The sequence below is a fragment of the Hipposideros armiger genome, unplaced genomic scaffold, assembly GCF_001890085.2.
Source record: "Hipposideros armiger isolate ML-2016 unplaced genomic scaffold, ASM189008v1 scaffold_1402, whole genome shotgun sequence".
Lineage (NCBI taxonomy): Eukaryota > Metazoa > Chordata > Mammalia > Chiroptera > Hipposideridae > Hipposideros > Hipposideros armiger.
Genome location: NW_017732752.1, coordinates 132,052 through 154,350, shown reverse-complemented (window position 1 = coordinate 154,350; position 22,299 = coordinate 132,052). Strand labels below are relative to the sequence as shown.

The window sequence follows — 22,299 nt, the reverse complement described above, 5'->3', positions numbered from 1 at the left end:
AAATGTCTCTTCAGGTCCTCTGCCCATTTTTTAATCGGATTGTTTGTTTTTTGGTGTTGAGTTGTATGAGTTCCTTATATATTTTTTATATTATTCCTTATCGGATGTATTGTTGGCAAATATTTCCCCTGAGAATATCTGTTTTTCTTTACTCCTGAGGACTTGCTCCTATTTCTCACCCGTAGTAGAATTTCAGTAAACATTTGTTGAAAAATTGAAATGAATGAATGGATGGATTAAAATTAAATTATGCTAATATGAATATGCCTTGAAAGTTGTTTGCAATTCTCCAGTAATATGTACCAATTGCTCACTGTTATCAGACAAAGGTCTACGAAGACAGCCTTCAACTCCTGTGAGACACAGTTTCTTCTGGGTGAGCCCAGCCCACTCATTGCAGGCTTGCTTCCAGCAACACAACTTCACATTGTCTGTCAGGTGATATGTTTCCCTCACAACCCACACCTGAAACATTTCTGAAAACTAAGTTCAGTGCTGAGTCGTCATTTCCTATTAACAAGCTAATCACCGACAGCAGCAGCCTGGAGCAACATGTACTATCACTATGCTAGAAAGGAAAATATTCTGCTGGGCTCAAGCAGTAGTTATCAATTTTTTCCCCACTGCTATAAAAGAATGGCAGGCAAGGCTCAGGTGCAGTACACTATGGGCTACTCTAAGAATATCAGTCATAATACAATTTGTTTCTCTTTAGCTCAATAAACAATATTGGAACCTGAGTGAGAATGTGACATTACAAGAATAACTCTGGATTTTTTATTTTTTAAAGATTTTATTGGGGAATTGGGAGAGGGGAACAGTGTTGGGGAATCAAGGAAGAGGAATAGACAAGTTGCTGTTCTTTTGTTCTTTAGTCCAGTTGTGGAGGATGTCGCTTCACTGGCCCATGTTGCTATTATCATTGTGCTCTTCCTGGGTGAGGCAGTTCGTCGCCTGCCATTGAACGGCCGCTCACGGCCACTCACGCCGGCTGCCAGCCACTCATGGTAGCTTACAGGAGCCCACTGCAGCAGGGGCTGCAGCCTATGCCATTGCTGGCGACTCACGGGAGCCCAGATCCAGGTTGAGCTGTTGTTCACTATCTTAGCTGTAGAGGACACAGAGTCACTGGCCCTAATGTGGGATCTGAACTGGGGCCCTGCTGCTTAGAGCTGGTGTCCCAAGCCAACTCTTAACCAATGCGCCACTCGGCCAGCCCTGGATTTGTTTTAATTATTTTTTTAAAAGTAAAAGAGGGGAGGGGGGATGGGGAGCTAGGTGAAAAGGGAAAGGGGTTAAAAAATACAAATTGGTAGTTACAAAATAGTTGCAGGGATGTAAAATACAGCATAGAGAATATAGTCAATAATGTTGCAACAACTATGTATAGTGACAGGTGGGTACTTGACTAATGGTGGTGGTGGTGGTGTCACTGCATAAATTACATCTATGTCTGACCATTATACTGTATACCTGAAACTAATATAAAATAATACTGAATGCCAAAAAAAGTAACAGTGCTGGCACCTCTACATTGAAGAAATTGTTACTGTGAACCACTGCTCACAAATACTCACCCAGAGTACAATGATGAATCTTTGGTCACACCATAATGTTTTTATTTGACAGAAACTGATGTATACCAAAAGAGATGTGTGACACGGAACATTGTCATGATGGAGGATGATTTATGGTACTCTTGAAAACACACCTTTCCTCAACAGTAGCTAATACCTGACTGGCTGCACCAAACAAGTTGCAACTTGTCACACTGTTACTAAGGTTCAACGCGCTGCTTCCCGTATTAAAGTCCATGCCTTTCTGATGGATGGCACTTGACAACAGCACTCACTGTGTTTTGTGATCACAGCGGAAAAGCTCCATGTCACACATCGCTTCTGGTATGACAATTTCTGTCAAATAAAAATATTATGCTGTGTCCTCATCCACCTTATTCACTGATCTGGCACCACGCGGCTTCTGGCTATTTCCCAAAGTCAAAATGATTCAGGACATCGAAGTAGCCACCACAGCACAACTAAAGACACTCATGAAAGAGGACTTCCAGAACTGCTTCAGAAAGTGGCAAGAATGATGGGATAAGTGTGTTTGAAGCAAGGAGGAGTATTGTGAGAGGGATTAATGGCAATGTGTCTTTTACTGTAATAACTTTTTAAATTTAAACATTCATGGTAGTTTTTTTTATCATATCTTGTTGTATAATTTATTCACAAGTCCTCTAGGCTCTAAATGAAAAAAGGTTAAAAGGCCATGAATGTATATGTAATAAGAACAAGTGTGGCTGTACATTTTTATTTCCAGGTAGATACCAGATCCTGGAGCAGATACACAGGGCAGGTTCCCTGTATGTGGAGTACTGTGTGGCTTGGAAGACCCCAAGCAATCAGATTTTAGTTACTAATAAAGTATTTCCCTAGTTTTAGAAGACACAGAGCTCTCTGAAATTAAGAACGTAATAAATTATTGCTAAAACCAACAGTTACCAGAGGCCAGTCTTTCTATCACCAGAACATATTATCTATATCACTTTAATGCAAGAGCTCAGCTATTACACACCCAGAGGAGGAAACAGATACAGTACCTGAGGTTTTTCTTTAAGAAATTCAGGTAGCTGAAATTCTCCTTTATAGACCTGGAAAAACAAAGCCAACTGTGAGTTTAAGGAAACGGTGCTGTCGTCATCACTTCAGAATGCCTTTGGTCTCTGATGTGCATGCGCTCACTGCTGCATTCTTGAGCGTTTCAGGACTGTAGGGAAGCCGGTCAGTTCTAGAGCAGCCAGAGCTGAAGGACCAAGTGAAACCCCTTTCACTCTGATCCCAACTGCTCCGCACCTGCCTGTGTGCTTCCAAATGTGGGCTGGCTGGGAGAGGGCTCAGAGTATATGAAGGAGAAAAAACAGCATACCAACATTCCAAGTGCCAATCATTTTAGCTGAGAGAAAAAGCAAACCCTAAACCACATCTCTGAAGCAACCAACACAGAATTCCCACAATTTAGGAGGAGGCTCCTGACTTCCTTTTGAAATCTTCAACCTTAAAGCCCTGGACTGAACCCAACTTTTCTCAATGTACCCAATAATCCCATAATAATTTGAATATTAGATGATTCTTAAAATGATAATTTTAATGTCATAATCTCATAATTAAAATTTTATTCTTTTCTATATATAAAATTATGTTTCTAATACCAGAAATTAGGAAATAATTTTTAAAAATACCATTTATTTTAACAACAAAAAACCCCACCAAATACCTAGGAATAAATCTAATAAAAGATGTATAATACAAAAAACTATAAAACATTATTGAGAGAACTAAAAGACCAAGTAGACAGAGAGACATACTACTTTCAGGGATTGGAAGATTCAATATAGTAAATACACCCATTCTCCTCAAAGGATTTCCATTCAAAATTCTATAATATGCTTTTTTGGGGGAGGGGAAGGGCTAATTTCAAGCTTTTAAAAGTAATATGTAAATGCATAAGGCCAAAAGTAATTAAGGTAATCTTAAATAGAAGAACAAAGAGGGAGAGTGCTTATTCTATCACATATTAAGACATTATTATACAGCTATAATTAAGCAAGATTATAAAGCTATATATCTATATCTACATATATCTACATATATATTAGCTATAATTAGACAATAAGGTTTTGGTATAAGGATAGACAAAGATATTAAGAAAACAGAATGAAGAGTCCAAAAACAGACCCTTCAAACCAAGTATACAGATGTTTGGTTTAAGACAAAGGTGATGCTTAAGGTAGTGCAATTAGAATAAATAAATGTGTTTTATGTATATATGATATAGTATGCAGCAATAAAAAATGAACTACCACTCTACCAACTATATAGATAAATCCCAACACATACTGATAAGGGGGAAAGCCAGACCCTACAAAATAATATAATACACATATCCATTTAAAACTTTTAAAGCTCATAAATAGGCAAAACAACCCTATGATGTTAGAAATCAGGGTACTGTTTACTCTGGGGAGGAGGGAGGTGGTGGTGGGGAGGAGGATGGAGGCGCGAGCAAAACAGATTCTATTTTCATATGGGTTCGGATTATGAAGGTGTGTTCATTTTATAATCATTTATTGAGCTATGATTTATGCACTTTGCTGTATCTATTGTGGACAGAAAAGGGACCACATATTAAAATAAATCTGACAAGCTCAGGAGATTAAAATAACCATATAGGCTGGCATGAACATAAAAATTCCTAACTAAGGTGGGCCATGGTGGGAAGTCACATCCTTGGCCTGTAGCTTCCTTGATGAAGGTCAATCTTTACCTTAAGCCTGTCTGTCATCTTTTTGTATCTAAGATAACATACCCATGCAATATCACAGTAATCTCTTTTTCCAGAACACCCAGGAGGCACAACCCACCACACCAGAGCAGGAAACTACAAAACCCCTCATTGTTATCTTGTTCCCCAAATACTATCTCTATGTGCTGTAAAATGCTAGTAACTATCCTGTACCCACCAATGTAAAAGAAGTGTGTCTCTCCATTTTACTTTTTATTCAATCCCAGAGATTTCCCCACTTTGCTTTCTTCCATTTCCTTAATCTACAACCAATAGATTTCATGTAACCTTCCTCCTTCGATTCTACTGTATAAAATAAGTTGCAAAACAGCCATTTTCCAGAGCATTTTCTCAATCTGTATAGACTTTGCTCCCGGCAATTGTCATCAGTTTGGCTCAAATAAACTCTTATAAGCTAGTCCAGTTGTGGAGGATGTCGCTTCACTGGCCCAAGTTGGCACCATCATTGTGCTCTTCCCGGGTGAGGCAGATCAGTCGCCGGCTTCTGGACGGCCGCTCACTGCGGCTGCTGGCCGCTCACGCTGGCTGCTGACTACACACGGTAGCCCATGGCAACCCACTGCCACAGGGGCTGCAGCCTACGCCGTCGCCAGCGACTCACGGCAGCCCAGCTCCAGGTTGAGCTGTTGTTCAGCATCTTAGCTGTAGAGGGCAGTGTCACTGGCCCTCATATGTGGGATCTGAACCGGGGCCCTCTGGCATCCCAAGCGAGTTCTTAACCATCGCGCCACTCGGCCGGCCCTCAAATAAACTCTTATAAGCTTTCTCTTAGGCTGGATGTTTTTTCGTTGGTATTACATTATGTACTTCAATAACAAAATTGAATAAACTAAGACAGTAGCTTAATGCTAAAAATTTATTACACGCACACACACACACACACACACACTTTAAGTACAAAGATGTTTGTTTCAACACTGTTTACAACAGCAGAAATACTGGAAATTATATCAATTGAAAGTAAAGAAGGTCTCCACTAGCACAATCTGGTAATTGCTGGACTCAAGAAGCTACAGTAAGAAACAATGGATTGTTATTGGGAAAGAGTCACTGGGTAGCCCTTCAGAACACAGAGAAATCTTCTAAAGGTGTCAGGGGAAAAATCTTTTGTTTTAATTTTTTAATTCAATTAAAAAAAAGATTTTATTGGGGAATCGGGGAAGGGGAACAGACAAGTTGCTGTCCTTTTGTTTTTCAGTCTAGTTGTGGAGGACATTGCTTCACTGGCCCATGTTGGTATTAACATTGCACTCTTCCCGGGTGAGGCAGTCACTCGCTGGCCATTGGATGGCCGCTCACAGCAGCTCACGAAAGCTCATGCCCGCTGCCAGCCAGCCCCACTGCAGCCTATGCCGTCATCGGTGACTCACGGCAGCCCAGCTCCAGGTCGAGCTGTTGTTCACCATCTTAGCTTTAGAGGGTGCAGCATCACTGGCCCTCAGGTGGGATCCAAGCCAGGGCCCTGCTGCTCAGAGCTGGCGTCACAAGTCAACTCCTAACCAACGCGCCACTTGGCTGGCCCTAATTCAAATTTTTATTTGTTTACATTTAGGTACTTATTGTATTATAAAGGAATTTTAGCATTTATTTTTTAACATATTATGGTACAAGAAATTTTATGTAACAAATATTTACAAAACACAAGAACAGATACAAAGCACAAGGAATTTTATGTGCCGGTAATAAATTTACGATATTTTTTCCCTGAAAGTTTGGGCCCAAAACGTGGATGCGCATTATAAATGGGAGTGCATTATACATGGCAAAATATGGTACATAATTTTTGGTCAAAGACATATTCTGTACATTTTCATTATTATAACAATATAAATATCACATATTTACTTTTATTTTAAAAAGATTTTTATTAAAATATAGCTTACAATATTATATTAGTTTCAGGTGTACACCATAGTTATTCAACATTTATATACCTAAAGAAGAGAATCCCATAGTAAGTGCATGAACTATCTGACACCGTACCACGCGTTCACAATATTATTGACTATATTCCCTGTGCTGTATGTTACATCCCCATGACTTATTTGTTTTACCCTGGAAATTTGAACCTCTTATTCTCCTTCACCTTTCCCCCTCTTCTTAAATTTTCAATTACAGTTGATAATATTTTATATTAATTTCAGTGTACAGCACAGTGGTTAGACATTTATATAATCTAAGAAGTGATCCCCCTAACTAGTCTAGTATCCAACTGGCACTACACATAGTTGTTACCATATTATTGACTATATTCCCTGTGCTTTACTTTACTTCCTCAAGACTATTTTGCAACTACTAATTTGTACTTTTTAATCCCTTCACCTTTTTCATCCTGCCACCCAAACCCCATATCATCTGCCAAGCATCAAAACATTCTCTGAATCTATGAGTTTGTTTCTATTTTGTTTATTTTGTTCTTTAGATTCTATATATAAGTGAAATCACATTGCATCTGTCTTTCTCTGTCTGACACTCCACTCAGTACAATATCCTCCAGGCCCATCCAATGCTGCTGCAGATGGCAAGAACCCATTCTCATCCCTGGCCAAACAATATTCCATTGTATACATGTACCACCTCTCTTTATCCATTCTTCCAACTACAGAAACCCAGGCCTCCACATCTTGGCTATTGTAAATAATGCTGCAATGAACATATGGATGCACACATCCCCTCAAAGTAGCATTTTAGGTTTCTTCAGATAAATACCCAGAAGTGGAATTACTGGGTCCTTCTTTGTCTCTTGTTATAGCCTTTGTTTTAAAGTCTATTTTGTCTGGCATAAGTATTGCTACACCAGCTTTTTTCTTTTTCTATAAGTATTTTCATGAAATATCTTTTTCCATCCCTTTACTTTCAGTCTGTGTGTGTCTTTCGATCTGAAGTGAGTCTCTTGTAGGCAGCATATGTAAGGGTTTTGTTTTCTTATCAATTCAGCCACCTTATCTACTGATTGCAGCATTTAATCCATTTACATTAAAAGTAGCTGTTAATAGATAGTAGTTATTGCCATTTTATTTTTCAAACTTTTGATCCTCTCCCCCTCCTCCCTTTTTAAAGAAGTCCCTTTAACATTTCTTGCAATACTGGTTTTGTGGTGATGAACTCCATCAGCTTTTCTTGCCTGGGAAGCTCTTTCTCTGTCCTTCAATTCTAAATTATAGCCTTGTTGGGTAATCTTGGTTGTAGGTTATTGCTTTTTATCACTTTGAATATTTTGTGACAATGCCTTCTGGCCTGCAAAATTTCTATTGAGAAATCAACTGACAGTCTTATGGGAGCTTCCTTGTAGGTAACTAGCTATTTTTTTCTTGTTGCTTTTAAGATTCTCTCTTTGTCTTTAACCTTTAGCGTTTTAATTATGATTCATCTTGGTGTGGGCCTCTCTGGGTTTATCTTGTTTGGAACTCGCTGCATTTTCTGGGCTTGTATGTCTATTTTCTTCTCTAGGGTAGGAAAATTTTCTATCATTATTTCGTCAAATAGGTTTCAATTTCTTGTTCTCTCTCTTCTTCTGGTACCCCTATGATACTAATATTGGTATGCTTGATGTTGTTCCAGAGGTCCCTTAAACTTTCCTCATGTTTTTTTGGATTCTTTTTTCTCTTTGTTGTTTTGATTGGGTGTTTTCTGCTGCCTCATCTTCTAAATTGCTAATTCGATCCTCTGCTTCATCTAATCTACTGTTGATTTCCCCTAATGTATTCTTCATTTTAGTTACTGTATTATTTCTGACTGGTTCTTTATGTTTTCTGTCTCCAATGTTATGTTTCCCATCTCTCTGTTGAAGTTCTCCCTAAGATCATTGAGTATCCTTATAACCAGTGTTTTGGACTCTGTGTGTGGTAGTTTGCTTGTCTCCATTTTGTTTAGTTTTTTTTCTTTTTTTCTGGAGCTTTGTTCTGTTCTTTCATTGGGGACAAGTTCCTTTGTCTCTCCATTTTGGCTGCCTCCCTTTGTTTTTATGTATTATGTAGAGCTGTTATGTCTCCCGGTCTTAGCAGAGTGGCCTTATGTAGTAGGTGTGCTGTAGAGCCCTGTGGCACTGTCTCCCAAGTCACCTGAGCTGGGTACTCCAGGTGTGTCCCTTGTGTGGGCTGTGTGTACCTTCCTGTTGTAGTTCATCCTTGATTGCTGTCTGCACATCAGTAGGAGGAATCGACCCTTGGCTGGCTGACTGTGAGGACTGGCCATGACTATAATGTAGGAGCTGTGTGCAGGGACTGACCTTATGCAGCAGGATTTGCTTTAGCAGGGCTCTGGTACCTGCCCCATCTGCCCTTTAGGTATGTCATCCTTGGAGGCAACTTGGTGATGCTCTGGCTCAGTATGAAGGTGCCAGTGGCCCTGCTGCAGTCCAAGTTCAGCTGCAGCCTGTGCCCTACCTGGGGCCACCTGACATGAACCACAAACCAATCCCCTGATGGCTGCTACCCACACTGGGCTTGGAGGGAGTGCCTCAGGAGGCCAAGCCATAAACCAAAGCCAGCTGCCAGTAGTGCCGAGCTTGGGACCACTCAGCAAGATGTACAGGACATGCCAAGGCTAAATGCTGCTTGCTTTGGTTTTGTGAACCTTTGAGATATTCAGGAAGTGTGCAGTATGAGCCAAGATAGGTGGTTTGTACGAAAACCCACTGGAATTGGCTTGAGTGTGCCTGAAAGTTGGGTGAGGTGGGGGTCTCAGGGAATCACCAGGGCAGGGTGAACAGTTTTAGCCAGGTTGACGGAGACTCAGATATGGTGACTACCTGTGTCTGCATACCTGGAGGGGGCAGGGTTCAACAAAGTAACAGTGGTTTCTGCCAGCACTTCTGTCTGGGAGAAAGCTGTCCTTCCAGCCCTTGTCCTGGAACCAGACAATTCAGTTTCTCCCTGTATGTCCCTGGCACCTTTTGAGCTGCTGCCCCAGTGCTGGAGCTCATAGCAATGAGTAAGTCTGTGCATGGTCCCTTTAAGAGCGCCTAGGAATCTAGCCACGCTCTGTATCACTCAGCCACAATCTCTGATGGTTTTCACAGGCAGAAGTTATGGGGACTTCTCTCCCTGGCACTGGAACACTGGGCTGGGAGACGCTGGGATCCGTCACTTCTTCAGGGGAACCTCTGCAGCTGAGATATTCCTTCTGATTTTTAAGTCACATGCAGATGTAAAACCTACCCGTTCCACTTCTCTGTCCCTCCTATTGATCTCAAGTTGGCTTCTTCTGTATGTCTTTAGTTGTAGGACTTCTGTTCAGCTAGACATCAGGTGATTCTCAGTGATGGCTGTTCTGTAGTTTAGTTGTAATTTTGATGTGGTCATGAGAGGAGGCAAGCACAGCATTTACCTACTCTGCCATCTTGACTGGAAATCAAATATAAATATATACATATACATATACATATATATATATATATTTTTTTTTACACAACTTGTTTTTAAGGAATTTTAATTTATTTTTCAATTACAGTTGACATTCATTATTATTTTATATTAGTTTCAGGTATACAGCATAGTGGTTAGACATTAATATAATTTATGACGTGACCCCCCCTAATAAGTCTAGTACCCACCTGGCACCATACATAGCTATTACAATATTATTGACTATATTCCTTATTCTGTACTTGACATCCACATGACTATCTTGTAACTACTGATTTGTACTTATTAATCCCTTCACGTTTTTCACCCCTCAACCCCAACCCCTCTTCCATCTGGCAACCATCAGTTTGTTCTCTGTATCTATAAATCTGTTTGTTTTGTTTGTTCATTTATTTTGTTCTTTAGATCCCACATAAAGGTGAAATCTTATGGCATTTGTCTTTCTCTGAATTATTTCACTTAGCATAATACCCTCTAGGTCCATCCATGATGTCACAAATGGTAAGATTTCAGTTTTGTTTGATGGCTGAGTAATATTCCATTGTATATATGTACCACATCTTCTTTATCCAGCTGTCTATTGATGGGCATTTAGGTTGCTTCTATATCTTGGTTATATGCTGCAATTAACAGAGTGATGCATATGTTGTTGGTTTTTTTGGGTATATTACATTTTATGTTTTATTGATGGTGACATATAGTAAAAATCTACTATACATTAATTATTCATGGTCCATTATAAAGTTCTTTTACACAAGCACAATCATACTGCAAAGTCATACCATAAACTAAGTTTTTATAAGACAATTTAGAAAATAAAATACATTAAAGATATAATTCATGATGAGATATTGAGATGGATTTTAAATCTGACTTTAAACATTCTCATTACAATCAAATGTAGACCTTTACCAAGAAGTTAATTCTGGGGAGCCTTTCTAAGGATTTAGTTTTCATATAATTTTTTTTCAGTTTTCATCTAATTAATGGCCAGATTAGCATACCTGAAGTCCTATGTTCTTATAAAGCTCATTTAGAGTCCATAAATGCAACCAGAATATTATAAAGTATTCTTACATGCACAAACATCTTTAAAAAAATTTACAGTATTCACTTTGCCTTAAGATATATTCCATGAGTTGACAACTGTTGAGGTTTCCAAACACTATTTCATGTCTTTACAGCCTGGATTTGATCTTGAAGCCAGTCTACGCCTTCTTGCAATCCTTCTCCTTTTATGGCATCACTAGCACAAATATGCCATGGCTTATCTTTGATGTTCTCTAAACACAGCAACTGAGACACTTTAATAGATGTCATTGCATCTTTAAGGTTCATTTTGTTTGCAAAGAATAAGATCGGTATTCGACGGTGCTTAATATCTGGATGACTGAGTATCAAGTTCTTCTTTGGCCACAACCATTCTTAATCTATCACTACTGTCAATGACAAAAATAAGGCTTGTCCATCTTTATAATAGTGTTCCCAGAGATTTCTGTATCTTCCTTGACCTGACATGTCAAACACTGTAAAAGACAAACTGGACGATTTGTATTTCTCTATGCTGAATCCTATTGTTGGAACTATATCTTGAGATTGAGCATTTGAAGGTTTAAGTTTGTTAATGATTGTTGTTTTGCCACTATTATCCAGCCCAAGGCACAAAACATTAACCTCCTTCTTCTTCAGGCCAAGCAAGGCTGAAAGTCTGTCTAGCAATCCCATAATGTGATTCAAATATTTATAAATGAGCTGGTCTTGGAGCTGAGTTCTGCCGCCCGGGAGCTGGTACGGAACAGGAATGGATGCGCTCACTCGTATCCGTCTGTGGGATGGAGCGCTGGTGCGTGAGTCCCTCAGCCTTCCTCTCTGTGTGTGGATAGGAAGGATCCTGGTCCTGAGCAAAGCCGCGACTACAAGTTGGGTGACATGAAACGGGGAGCCTCAGCCTCCGCGGGCTCATCAGTAACTGGGCAGGCGCTTGGGCGCATGGCATTCCCCTGGCAACCGCGGTTCTTCCGGTCCTGTAGCCACGCTTTCCCGGAGGTCATTGCAAATCAGCCGCCCAGCTGTTGCTTATCTGATTTGAGCTCTGGAAGATGCCAGAAGCGCATGGAGGAGTGTTACAGAAGGTGTGAGCCCAGGTGGCGTTGCATATGTCTTTTTGAATTAGTGTTTTGGATTTCTTTGGCTAAATACCCAGAAGTGGAATTGCTGGTTCTATTTTTAATTTTTTGAGGAAATTCTATCCTGTTTTCCATCGTGGCTACATCAATTTAGGATCCAAGTAACAGTATATGAGGATCCATTTTCTCCACATCCTTGCCAACACTTGTTGTTAGATTTATTGATGATAGCCATTTTGAAAGGTGTGAGATGATACCTTACTGTGATTTTAATTTGCATTTCTCTGATGATTCATGATATTGAGCATCTTTTCATATATCCATTGGCCATCTGTATGTACTCTATGGAGAAATGTCTATTCAGGTCCTTTGCCCATTTTTAAAATGGATTGTTAGTTTTTTTGGTGTTAAGTCAAATGAGTTATTTATAAATTTTGGATATTAACCCCTTATCTAATATATCATTGTCAAATATCTTCTCCTAATTGGTAGGTTGCCTTTTTATTTTGTTGATGATTTCCTTTTCTGTGTGAAAATTTTTTAGTTTGATGCAGTCCCATTTTTAAATTTATCCATTCACCTACTGAAGGACATCTTGGTTGCTTATAAGTTTTGGTAATTATGAATAAAGTTGTTATAAACATTGAATTCAGGTTTTGTGTCAACATACGTTTCAGCTCATTTGGGTAAATACCAAGGAGCATGACTGCTGAATTGTTGGTAAGAGTATGTTTAGTTTTCGAAGTAATTGCCAAGCTGTCTTCTAAGTGGCTGTACCATTTTGCCTTTCAACCAGCAACGCATGAGAATTTGTGTTGCTCCACATTCTTACAATTATGAGGTATTGTCAGTGTTCTGGACTTGGCCACTCTAATAGGTGTGTAGTGGCATCTCACTGTTATTTTAATTTGCATTTTCCTAAGGACATATGATACGAGCACCTTTTCACATGCTCAGTTGCCAATGGTATACTTTCTTTGGTAAGGTGTCTGTTCATATCTTCAGCCCATTTTAAAATTGGGCTGTTTCTTAATTTTGAGTTTTAAGAATTCTTTGTATATTTTGGATGCCAGTCCTTTATCAGATAAGTGTTTTGCAATGATTTTCTCCCATTCTGTGGCCTATCTTTTCTTCTCTTAACAGTGTTTTTTGTTTTGTCTGAAAGCTCCTCCAGTTTTTTTTATTAGTGTTATCATGGTATATCTTTATTCATCCCTTTACTTTGAATCTATCTGTGTTCTTTATATTAAAGTGGGTTTCTTTCCCACCATTTATGGGATTGCTAAATAGAGCAACGCACTATTACTGGAGAAGAAATTTTATGTAGTGCAGAGTAAAAGATAAGTAGGAGAGACAATGTAGTAATTCCCATAATGTTTAGCTTTATTGTTAATTATTTTCAAGAGACTGGACCTGGGGGGAAAGGACTACCGGAATTTTAAAACACTCCCCTCCAATTCTAATATTTTCTGATTCTGAAGGAAGTTTCTCAAAGCCTGAGCATCATGGGAATTGCTTTTTCACTTCCATCTTCGTCCCTTAGGTCTGTGTCTAACAAGTTATAACAGTTACTGCACTGCTCTTGATCCCCTCACAGAGCAAAACACTAAATAAGATCTAAGAAATGCATATTTAACACTGCTTTATAGCTTTCACTTGTGGTAGTGACAGTATGTTTCCATGTGAGAGGCTTCAGCTGGCAATGCATTCCATTTCAAAAGAAATAACTCAAATAGAAAGGCAAATTGTATTTGCTGCTTTGGGTTTATACACTAAGTTTTGGAGTCAGGTATAATTAATTTCATTATAAGTACAGCCTTCAATTGTGAAATTACCTAGAATACAGAGCTAGAGATGAAAGGAGAATTTGCCTAAGTTGCCTGTGAGGTTTCAAAAATCCAAGAAAGAAGTGGTTCTAAATATTGGCTAAAGTGAGCAAGGCATCATTCATGTTATTTGTCCTCAGGCCACTTTCAGGTTTCTTATAAGATTAATTGGAAACTGACCCACTAAGCCCAATAACACTTCACCTGTTACCACAGCCTCAACTATGGTCTTATAGTAACAATTTACAATTAAGATGTAAACATTAGTCTCAGGGGAGCTAAAATGAGTGTCATTAACATGGTTTGCTAACTACAGATCCAACCCTCTATGGATCCCTTTTCCTTTACACACAGTTTAACCAACGACAACCTGTAGCAAGTAGATACAGCAGATGGGAAGACACTGGGCAAGTACTGATAACTGAGAAGTGACAAATGAAACAACTGAAGATACAGAAATTATAAAAGGCAGGCAGGAAGCCTTGAGTTCTTTAAGGAAGAAACCAACGGGGACTCAGCCCTTAGGAAGGTCTTTCTTCGTAGCTCCCATTCTTAAAATCCTCAACTCACAGAAGGTTGAAGAGCCGACGACATGAATTTCCAGTTCCTAGGGGATCGCCACGACGCGAGCAACATGGGAACCCGTGCCTCCCCACCTCTCCTCGGCCGGGCAGCATCCCTACAGCCCCGCGCCGTCCCTCTCCCATGCTGGAGTCGCCGAGTATCAGCCACCACCCGACTTGCCACCTCCCTCCCAGCAGCTGGCTTACTCACATCAGCCGACCCCTACTCGCATCTGGGAGAAGCATACGCGCTGCTATCAACCCTTTGCACCAACCAGCGCTCACCGGCAGCCAACCGCAGGCCTGGCCGGGCCGCCAGAGCCAGAAGGGGGCTGGCCTGCCCTCGCTCCACGGGCGCCCTGCCGGCCTGCTACCCCACCTCTCTGGGCTGGATGGTGGTGCCATGTGCGCCCGCAGGGATGGCTACAGCCGTTAGGACTTGCTGCTGCTGCCCCACGCGCACACCCTGGACGCCACGGGCCTGGCGGAGAACCTGGGCCTCCACGACATGGCGCACCAGATGGAGGAGGTGCAGATTGTCAACGAGCAGCACCTCCTTTTGCATGATCAGACTGTAATTCGCAAAGGTCCTGCGGCCGTGACCAAGAACCCCCTGAATCTCCCTTGTCAGAATGAGTTGGTGGGGGCTGTGATGAACCCCAGCGAGGTCTTCTGCTCAGTCCCTGGAAGACTGTCCCTCCTGAGCTCCACATCTAAATACAAAGTGACAGTTGCCGAAGTCCAGAGGTGATTGTTCCCTCCTGAGTCCTCAAATGCCTCATTACTGGGAGGTGTTCTCAGAAGAGCCAAATCCACAAATGGGGGCCGGGCTTTGAGGGAGAAGTTGGACAAGATTGGGCTGAATCTTCCAGCTGGGAGGCGGAAAGCTGCCCATGTGACCTTCCTGATGTCCTTAGTAGAAGGTGAGGCCGTTCATTTGGCTCGGGACTTTGCGTATGTCTGTGAAGCAGAGTTTCCAAGTAAACCGGTGGCTGAATATTTAACCAGACCTCATCTCGGAGGACGGCATGAGATGGCGGCGCAGAAGAACATGCTGCTGGCCGCATAGCAAGTGCGTAAACAATTCACGGAGCTTCTCAACCAGGACCGAACGTCCAACGGGAACAACCGTCCCGTCCCGGTCTTCGAGGCCAACATCCAAAACTGCCTGTCTCACTTTAGCCTAATTACCCATGGCTTTAGCAGCCCAGCATCTGTCCCGCCGTGTCTGCTATGCAAAACTACATTAAGGAAGCCCTGGTGGTCATAGACAAGTCCTATATGAATCCCGGAAACCAGAGTCCAGCTGATTCGAGCAAAACCCTGGAGAAAATGGAGCACAGGACATGACATGGGCGTGAATACAGGACCGAGAAAGTTTGGAAGGAAAAAGTCTCCCAAACCGCTCTCCAACCGGCCTGTACGGACAGGACCTCCTCTTGCCTGGGGGAGAGGTTGAGCTTGTTACCCACCTTCCCATTAAAAAGGCCTCTGTCAATTTCCGGATCTTTACGTGCCCTCCTGGAGTCCTTAGAATTTCTCTAGCGCTGAAGCGTCTCCTTAACCCTGGACAAGGTATCAGAAGGTGACAAATACTGATTCCTGACTCGTTAAGCTTGTGTTATTTTTTTTGAACCCATTCCTTTCTCTGAAAAGTGGTGCTACAAGTTTTAAACCTTTTAAATACATCCCCCAGGCTAACAAACCCACTTTTTTAGCTGGGAAAATGTCAAGTTGATTCAGATCAACAATAACTTTCAGCTCAACAATAATGGCTGGCTTTCGTGCCCACTAAATATTTATCTAAAAAAAGTATTTATCTAGCCTCTTCAGATATCAAATCCTACATCCAGTAGGAGGCAGAGATTCTATCCGCTTAGCAACTAGTTAGGTGGTATTTGACACACTTTACACCCCCTATTCTAAGGGGGCCTTCGGGCTTTACAAAACTTGTAGAAACAAAGCCTGCTGATGTTTTTATTATTTTTTTTTATTTTAAATCTTTGAAAGTTAACTCTTCAAATGGGAGACTCTTGAAATGACCTATTCTTTTAAGGTACTGAAACTTTGAGTATTTCACATCTTGGTGTTTCGAGTAAACTTGAAAAGGGTAGGCATGAAGCATTTTTTTTTGCTGCCTGTTACCCCATCCCGGAGGACGCGTTGTTCTTTTGAGAAATGGTGTGTTGAGTGTACAGATTTTATTTTATGCATAAATTAATCGGATCCGTAAATACGGGTACACTTCTTATGACTTTTTGAGAAATGGGATTCCATGTTAATAGCTTTTAAAGGTGATGGGTCATCTACGACACATATTTAGGTTTTATTCATATGTACACAGGGTATCGAGAATTAAGAGGACCCTGGGATCTGTTCTTGATGCGAAAGATTCTATTTAATTGAAGTTTTGTTCACATAGCAATAACTTTGTGTCTCATTCCTGTTGGGCCAAACCCAAAGGTGAATGCATGGTACAGTGTGTGTGGGTGACATGGAATTTCGGAATTGAACTCCATGCCTGTAAAATGTTCCCCAAGTACTTGTTGTGTATATGACACCTGTATAGTAAAAAGTATTCTCGATAGAAGCTGGAAAAAAAAAGAAAAGAAAAAAAGAGAAAGAAACCAACAGTTCTATGTCCTATATAAAGAAAGACAGGTATTTTTGCTTTATAACACATACAATAATTAATTTTCTTTTGATGAAATAATATTTCAAATTATCAGTAATTTATTTAAGGAGGTAAGGAAGCGTATGATCAAATGCAGAAGGAATTCTACATCAAATTATTAAGGTTTGGTCCTTAATGTGACAAATCTATCCAGAAACTGGCTCTAGAATGACTGATTCCCCACAGAGTCAAACTTTTATAGATTATAGGAGAAATTGTCAGAAATGTTATGAGGCCAAATTCTGAACTTAGCTTGATATTCTGGAGAATATTAAATGTTCCCTAAATGGTTTTCATGCTCTAAGTGTCTATGGCCACTTTCTGAGACACACATGCCTCGCTATTTGTGGCAGGCACCCTCTGAGATTGGGCCTCATGACCCCGCCTCTGGTATTCATAACCTTTGTGTAATCCCCTTCCTTTCAATGTGAGCTGGATCTAGTGACTTGCTTCTAACAACTGGAATATGGGTTGTTCCTTCCGAGTTAGGTCCCAGAAAGTCTGTATATTCTGTCGTAGGTGCTCTCTGCTTAGCCACTCTGAGGGAAGCCAGCTACCTGCTGTGAACTACCTTACAGAGTGGCCCACATGGCAAAGGACTATCTCCAGCCCATGGCTAGCAAGGACCCGAGGCCCGCTGACAGTCACAGGAGTGAGTCTGGAAAGGGATCCTCTCCCAATAGAGCCTTCTGATGACTGCAACCCTGGCAACAGTTTGGCTGCAACCTGGAAAACCTGGACCAGAGACTTCTAGATAAACTTCTAGATAATCCACAGAAACTGTGAGATAATGTTTATTGTTTTAAGCTGCTAATTACCCTAAATTTCAGGGTAATTTGTTATGTTTCAGTAGATAACTAATACGGGTTTTGCTGTCATAAGTGGGGTTCTACTGTAACAAATACATACAAAGTGGCAGAAGTTTTGGAACTGGGCAGTAGGAGGTAGCTAGAAAGAATTTAAGAAGAGCAGAGCAGTTATAAAAGCCTAAATTGCCATGAAGGGACAGAGTTTAGATTTTGAGGAGGCTGCCTCTGAGTGTTTCAAGGAACCTTGGGACATGTGATTAGAAAGGGGAGTCAGGGGGCTCCAGTTATGTAGTTAACAGGAAGTTTAGCAGCCCTGTCACTTGCAATTATGTGGAGAATAGAAATTGAACCAAATGAGTTGGATGGTCCAGCTAAGGAGGTTTTCAAGTAAAGTGCTGAGGGTGCCATTGGGTTTCTTCTCGATGATTACAGCAAAATGCAAGAGGAGAAAGAAAAAAAAAAAAGAGCCCAGAGTTGATGGTTTTGAAATTGGGTTTGAGAATTCTTAGCTTGAAGGCTGGCATTATAGCTGTCTTATCTCTCACTGATGATGCTTCCAGTGTCACACAGCCTTCTCTGCTTTTAATCCTCCTGCCTCCCTCTTCTAAGGATTCTTGGGATTTCATTGGGCCACCAGATAATACTGGATCATCTCCTCATTTTAAATTCCTTATTCATATCTGCAAAGTCCCTTTTGCCATGTAAAGTAACATATTCACAGATTCCAGGGATGAAATTTTTAGGGGGCCATTATTCATTCTACCACATGTAAGAATTATTTTAGAATTTTTACAGTTTATAAATGGTAACACAGGGGTGAACAAAGTGCTATAGAAATGACACTTGTATAGCCTTTACATGCAAACCAAAAGCTGTGCATGTCTTTAAATTTGAAAACAATGGGTTATATAAGAGAATGCTCTTATTCGTAGAGATGTGCGATGAAGAAGCATAATATTTACAACTTTGAAATAATTCAACAGCAGCAGCAGCAGCAAAAAAATGCATGTCTGTGTACATGTACACAGAGAGATAAAGAGATGAAGCAAATATGGCAAAATTTTAATAACTAATGAATCATGTTAAAGGTATTACAGATGTTCTTCAATTTTTTCTGTAAGTATTAAAAAGTTGGAAACAAAGCAGGGAGATCACAAAAATTTTCAACATGACAAATATATTAATCTTACAAAGCTCACTGGAATAGACTGTAAGAAATATTTAATTTGTGAATGGGATGAAACTGAGGATTAAACTCAGGGGATGGCAACCTATTCTGTAAAAGGCCAAAGAGTAAATCTTTTAGTCTTTGTGGGCTGTTCAGTCACTTTCCCAACTACTAAACTCTGCTGTTGTAGCACGAAAGCAGAGACAGCCAATATGTAAATAAATAAGCATACTATGTTCTAATAAAACTTTATTTACCAAAACAGATGGCAGGCCAGATTTGGCCTGCAGACTGTAGTGCCAATCCTTAATTTAACTCAAAACATTCTTTCAAAAGAAGAGAACTGTAAACAATCTCCAGAAACATGTACTAATGATTATACTATGTGTTATGCATTGTATTAGAAAATTATATATATATACATATATACATAGAATGCCAAAAAGATGTATACACATTTTAAGAAAGCAAGAGCCTGTATTAAAATTGTAATAATATATACCAGTAACAAAAGATGGATACAAGTCACGTTTGACTTCTGCAATTACAAAAGGTGCTCAAAGTGGTTACCATCAGCACAAATTTTAATAGTTTTTCCTTTCTTAAAATCTGTATACATCTTTTTGGCACCCACTGTATGTATTCCAAAGGTTAAAAGATTAGTCTGACAACCCCTGGTTGTGAATTCAAATTTCACTGTAAACTCAAATCTAACTTATTCCTCCTTCTTCTTTCTGTAAACTCTATAATATAATCTTTCTTTCCCTCCCCCCACCCCTCCCTCCTTTCTTTCCTTTATCCCTCCATCCCTCCTTCCTTCCTTCCTTTTTCCAATTGTACTCAACTGCACAGAAATTGATTAATTATAATCCTTAGTTCATGACAAATTTTCATCATTGGTCCATGCTTGGCCTGTTGTTATATACTTTGTAATGTAATTCATTATTTGTAATAATGTATTAATCATTCCTCCTTAAGAAATTATGACTTGATATTTTCACATGCAGAGAAAACACAACTCCTGCCAGATATGATAATGTAGGAGGAAATCTAGATTTTGAAATTGACATCTTTAATCCCACTGGGATCTTGTAGCCCACTGGAGACTCATTATCTCTAAAGCACAAACATGAAACAGCTGATAACATGTATGTTTACATATTCTCATTTGTCTTAAAATATTTTGGCAGCTTTGCAAATCTCAGACTGGGTTCCTGGAGAATTCAATAATCTTGCGCTGCCTAGAAACAACTGGATAAATGTTATATTTCCTATATTAAGAAAAAAAATTAATTGGCTCAGAAGCATGATATTCTACTTCAACCATGTTTAAGGAAAAGAACTGTTTCAGTGTGTTGACTCTGGGGTGGAGTTGGACAAGCTGGATTGGAATGTGAGTTGAGCTGAGAATGAGTAGAGACTTCTTCCCATTATAAGGCAGTACAGCAGCCACCCCCCCCCCCAACTTATCTGCAGTTTTGCTTTCTGAGGTTTCAGTCACCTGTGGTCAAATGCAGTCTAAAAATATTAAATGGAAAATCCTAGAAATAAACAATTCATGTTTTAAATTGTGTGCTGTTCTGATTAAATCTCGCGCTGTCCCACTCCGTTCCATCTGGGATGTCAATCATCCCTGTGTCCAGCCTCTCTACACTGTAGACACTCCCACCCCTTAGTCATTTGGTAGCTACCTTGATTATCAGATCAACTGTCACAGTATTCCAGTGCTTGTGATTAAGTGACCCTTATTTTACTTAATAACGGCCCCCAAACGCAAGAGTAGTGATGCTGGCAATTCGGGTATATGAAAGAGAAGCTGTAAAGTGCTTCCTTTAAGTGAAAAGGTGCAAGTTCCCAAGTTAATAAGGAAAGAAAAAAATCCTATGCTGAGGTTGCTGAGATGTACAGTAAGAATGAATCTTCTACTCATGAAATCATGAAGAAGGAAAAAGAAATGCATACTAGTTTTGCTGTTGCACCTCAAAATGCAAAAATTAAGGCCACAGTGCGTGGTAAGTGCTAGTTAAGATGGAAAAGGCATCAAGTTTGCAGTGGAAGACATGAACAGAAAATGTGTCCTAATTGACAGTAATGTGCTGTGCCAGAAAACATTGAGCTTATAGGAAGATTTCAGCAAGGGACCCCCTGAAACAAACGACACCAAGCCATTCACTACAAGCAAGGGATGGTTACAATAAGGTATTTTGAGTGAAAAAGAGAGAACATATTCACATAACTTTTATTACAGTATATTATTAAAATTGTTCTAGTTTATTATAGTTATCATTGTTAATTACTTACTGTGTATAATTTATAAATTAAACTTTATCATAGCTCTGTTATATATAGGCAAAAACCCACTATCTATAGGGTTCAGTACTACCCGTGGTTTCAGGCATCCCCTGGGAGTCTGGGAATATATTCCCTGTGGATAAGGGGAGACTACTATATAAATATAGCAAATTCAGCATTAAGACCAATTTCCTGGGGAAATAAGGTTTAGCCTGCATAATGATTAAGAAATCATATCACTTGACTACAGGACACTTATCAGGCAAGAATGCGAAGTCATTTCCCTTCAAAGGTAATGGTACCAAACCAAGTTTTCAGGGACACTGAAAGATGGTTAATACATACAAGTACAGTCAACAATAATTTTATCAATTTCCTTTCACTGGGGTGCTTTTTCCTCCTTTTTTCAAAGTGGGGAAATTTTACTTAACCTTTAAACATGAGAATGCAGTAGTGCCACTTCTGTGCCCACATGGCATCCTGAATACCCTACTTTTATAGCAGTTATCACATAGAATTATAGTGGATTGCAAATCTATCTTCACCATACTTAGTAAGGGGAGGGACAGAGGATTAATCATCCTTATATCCTGGATGCAGGAACAAATGGACAGTTGGCTGAAATAAGAAAAAAAATGAATGAGATCCTTCCATAATGACCTCTATTTTCACAGAGGACTGACAGAGAATGGCTTCTCAGGCTAACTTACAGGATGCACTGAACACAGAGAGGCCAAGAAGTGGCTCCACTGGGACTCCTCTGATTTGAATCTACGGAACCTTCAGGGCTACACATGACCTGACTTTATAGAACACATTGCCCCTCATTCTGTCATTCTTTTTGATCCTACTCTTGGAAATAAAAGAATTTAAGACTTTTTAATTATTTTTTTAATAAAAACCCTATAAAGCTTTAAAAAAAGTATTCTTTATTACTTAATTGCATTTTGAAATGTTCTTGAAGGAACCAAGAGTGCCAGGGAGAAAAAAAAACCAAAAACGTAGAAAATCTAAGAAATTCTCCCTGATCCCAACAGTTGTGAGGCTTTAAAGAGAGAAAAGTACTCTTGTACATTTTCCATGACCTCTAATCATGATCTTTTTTTTTTT

At 39.9% G+C, this 22,299-nt stretch overlaps 1 protein-coding gene and 2 pseudogenes across 2 annotated transcripts in view; 1 reads left to right on the top strand and 2 right to left on the bottom strand.

The window, feature by feature from the left end:
• TPST1 (tyrosylprotein sulfotransferase 1) overlaps window positions 1–22,299 on the bottom strand; it is a 135,664-nt gene that overhangs the window by 4,909 nt on the left and 108,456 nt on the right. Inside the window, exon 3 of one of the 2 annotated variants that reach the window (XM_019633774.1) lies at window positions 2,603–2,653. The exons of the other annotated variant lie outside the window; for it this stretch is intronic. Within the exon in view, the coding sequence (XP_019489319.1) occupies window positions 2,603–2,653 (51 nt within the window). The remainder of the gene's footprint in view (window positions 1–2,602; window positions 2,654–22,299) is intronic. 2 annotated transcript variants of the gene reach the window in all.
• LOC109377436 (ADP-ribosylation factor-like protein 6 pseudogene) lies at window positions 10,296–12,097 on the bottom strand (annotated as a pseudogene).
• On the top strand, window positions 13,973–15,608 carry LOC109377434 (transcription factor AP-2 gamma pseudogene; annotated as a pseudogene).